The sequence below is a fragment of the Lynx canadensis genome, chromosome E2, assembly GCF_007474595.2.
Source record: "Lynx canadensis isolate LIC74 chromosome E2, mLynCan4.pri.v2, whole genome shotgun sequence".
Classification (NCBI taxonomy): domain Eukaryota; kingdom Metazoa; phylum Chordata; class Mammalia; order Carnivora; family Felidae; genus Lynx; species Lynx canadensis.
In genome coordinates this window covers 44,152,547-44,155,467 of record NC_044317.1, presented here as the reverse complement: position 1 = coordinate 44,155,467, position 2,921 = coordinate 44,152,547, and the positions used below count along the sequence as shown (strand labels likewise).

Genomic DNA, 2,921 nt, shown 5'->3' with positions numbered 1-2,921 from the left:
TGTTCAAGGCTGCCCAGCCAGGAAGAGGCAATGCTGACGCCAATCATAGCTACTGACTCTCCCGTTACACCGATGGCTGACCCCTGAGTGGGGGTGGGTTGGCACATTTCCTTTTACGTTCCGGTAGTTAGGGGCTATAGCATGGCCCCTGGAGCGTCTTGGCCTGATTCTTTCTGGCGTTATCTGTCTCTGTCCCTCCTCCTGTCTTGTCCCCTCCTCCCTCCTGCCACCACCCACCTCAGACTTCCTCCTTCACTTGGTTGGACGCTACACCATATCCCACCGGCCCTTGAACTCTGGTGTCCAGCAGCGTCACCTGCGTCATGGGGGTCCTTGGACCTTCCGACAGGCTCCTGTTCCTGCCTCTCCTCCTGACTGTGGGTGGTGAGTTGGGGGCTTCTGCAACTGCCTCCCCCGTCCCTGGGCTCAGCTTGGAGCAGAGCAGAGAGCAGGGTAGAAGGAGAATCAAAAGGGAGGTGGAGGGAAGCAGGTCCCCAGCTCCCCAAAACTTGTGGGTCTCTCCCAGAGCCTGGGCCCCCAAGATCTGGCCTCTGGCAGAAGCGGGGGTGGGGGGACTCTAACGGTGTTGCAACAGGGCATGTCAGGGTAAAAGTAATACAGTCCAGGGGCCTTGACGCTGACCCACAGGTCCCACCAGACATCGTTCTCCACTCTTATCTCCTAGCTATCAGGACCCAGCCTCCCCAGCTTCTGTGCCCACCCTGCAGTCACAGCCCCAGGCCTCAGTTTACCTTCTTTTTCTCTCCTCAGGTTTTAGCCCTGCCCAGGCACAGAACGGTAGGCCTAGACCCTGCAATTCCCCTCCCTGCCTCCCAAAGACTTCCCCATCTCTGTTCCCCAGTCTTTCCAAACCTACCCCTGCTGACACCTCCTCCCAATTCCCAACTCCCACTGACCGCCCCCACAACCCCTGTGCCACATTCTCAGAATGCAATTGCTCCGTGGTGAGTCCCGGTGTGCTGGCGGGGATCGTGCTGGGGGACCTGGTACTGACCCTCCTCATCGCCCTGGCTGTGTACTCCCTGGGCCGGCTGTTCCCTCGGGGGCGAGGGGCTGTGGACGGTGAGTGGGGACGCCAGGGGAGAGCCTGGGCCCCTCTGAGGACTTGCCTGGCAGGGAGGGGTAAGCTCCCAAGTCACAACCATCCAAAGGGACATTGATGGAGGGACAAAATTGTCCTGATTCACCACCTTAACTGTCTCTGCACCCTGCACTACTCCCCATCCCCCAGCAGTGACCAGGAAACAGCGCATTACGGAGACAGAGTCGCCATATCAGGTGAGAAACCCAGCTTCTCCTACCCTGTGCATGTCTGTCCTAAACACCTCCCCAGTCCCTTTAGGACCTAGACCCTAAAGCCACTTTCTCAGCAACATTTCAAACCCTCAAAGACTAACGGGGCTTTCATGATCTGTCCACAAGGGCTTTCAGTGATCAATCATGACCTTATGCACAGCTTAAAATGTGTGAGAAAACCCAGGGATGGCTTTACCTTTGCAAGGGCAAATGCAGGCCTTAACCTTCAGGCAGGCACTGAATTGTTCAGGACAGAATGATTTCTGGGAGAAGCTTTTAGAAGGGCAAGAGGATATAATTCAGCTCTAATTCAGTAACTCTGAAGAGAGGAGTTTTAGAATTTTTTGGAAGGAGGGATCCTGTATTGCTTTGAGAAGCTGATGAAAGCTAGAGATTCCTCAGAAAAGCCACACAAAAATTTACAAAATTGTACATATAATCTAGGGGCGGCACAAGTACCCTTGAAACCCTTCTTAAGAACCACCATGCAGACAGAGGCATCTCTCCTTCTCTTGCCTCTCTGTCAATGTCCTTCTCAACCCTTTTGGGGGTCATGGGCTCCTGTGAGAATCTAATGGAAGCTGAACAGACCCCTTCTCATCGAGGTGTGCACCCAGACCAGTCGTTTGCATATGATTTCAGGGATTCAGTTTGAAGTCTGTCTCTTTGGACCATAAACCTCCCCGTCAATTGTGAGCCTCGTTCTATGAAATCTCTTACTTACCTGCAGCCAGCTTTGCTCTGCTTCCCTTGTGGATTAAAAAGTCTTTTTGTAAGGTGTAAGAATCTTGAGTTTGGCTCCATGAGGTCCAGAAGAATGAGGGGGATTTTCAGTTACCGGGGGCGGTGAAATTTTGGGGGAAAGCGTTATTCTAATTTATTTATCCTTTGGTAGAATTTGTTGAGCACCTACACAGCAACAGTTTACGTACTAGTTGGAGAGATGGACTTGAAACAAATTAACATAATATCATTGGGGGAAGTATCATGAGGGAAATAAAGCTGGTGTGGCAGTGACTGGGGTGTGCGTGTGGAGGGGAGAAATGAGATGGGGTATATCAAGAAGTGCTTCTCTGAGGAAGTGACATGAGCTGAGACTTGCAGGTGGAGAAGGAACCATCCATGGGAATATCTAGGAAACCTGTGTTCTAGGCAGAGAGAACAGCACACACAAAGGCCCTGAGGCTGGGACATGATGGTGAGGCAGAGCAGGAAAGGAAAGACTGAATGCACTTGATTAAAATCCAGATCTCTTCCATGGCTGCAAGGCGGACGAAGCTGCTAGGAGCTTTACAGGCCACTGGGAGAAGGCTGAATTTTGTTTTAAGTTTATTCAGTGTACCTCTTCCACTAATGGTTCCCACCCTGTCCCTCCCATTAGGAGCTCCAAGGTCAGAGGTCAGATGTCTACAGTGACCTCAACACACAGAGGCCATATTACAAATGAGCCCAAACCACAGCAGTCAACAACCTGATGCCTGGATCCAGTCATTCCTGATGCCTACCCAGCACCTTATTCCTCCTCCCACCGAGATACAGATCCAGAGTGCTGTCCCTGAGATGTCAGACTTTTCTCCACCACTGCTCCCAAATAAACATGGCAC

At 52.1% G+C, this 2,921-nt stretch overlaps 1 protein-coding gene across 2 annotated transcripts; it reads left to right on the top strand.

Annotated features, from left to right (window-relative positions):
- Nucleotides 1–242: 242 nt before the first annotated feature.
- Nucleotides 243–2,921, top strand: LOC115502849 (transmembrane immune signaling adaptor TYROBP). Of its 2 annotated transcripts, none has more exons than XM_030298650.1 (5): nt 243–384; nt 772–798; nt 949–1,083; nt 1,256–1,299; nt 2,699–2,921. In XM_030298650.1, exons 1-5 carry the CDS (start codon nt 324–326, stop codon nt 2,762–2,764), a joined length of 333 nt encoding a protein of 110 aa, XP_030154510.1. In that variant the 5' UTR covers nt 243–323; the 3' UTR covers nt 2,765–2,921. The 2 variants fall into 2 exon arrangements, with proteins under 2 accessions (XP_030154510.1, XP_030154509.1); XM_030298649.1 differs by having other exon boundaries at nt 1,253–1,299.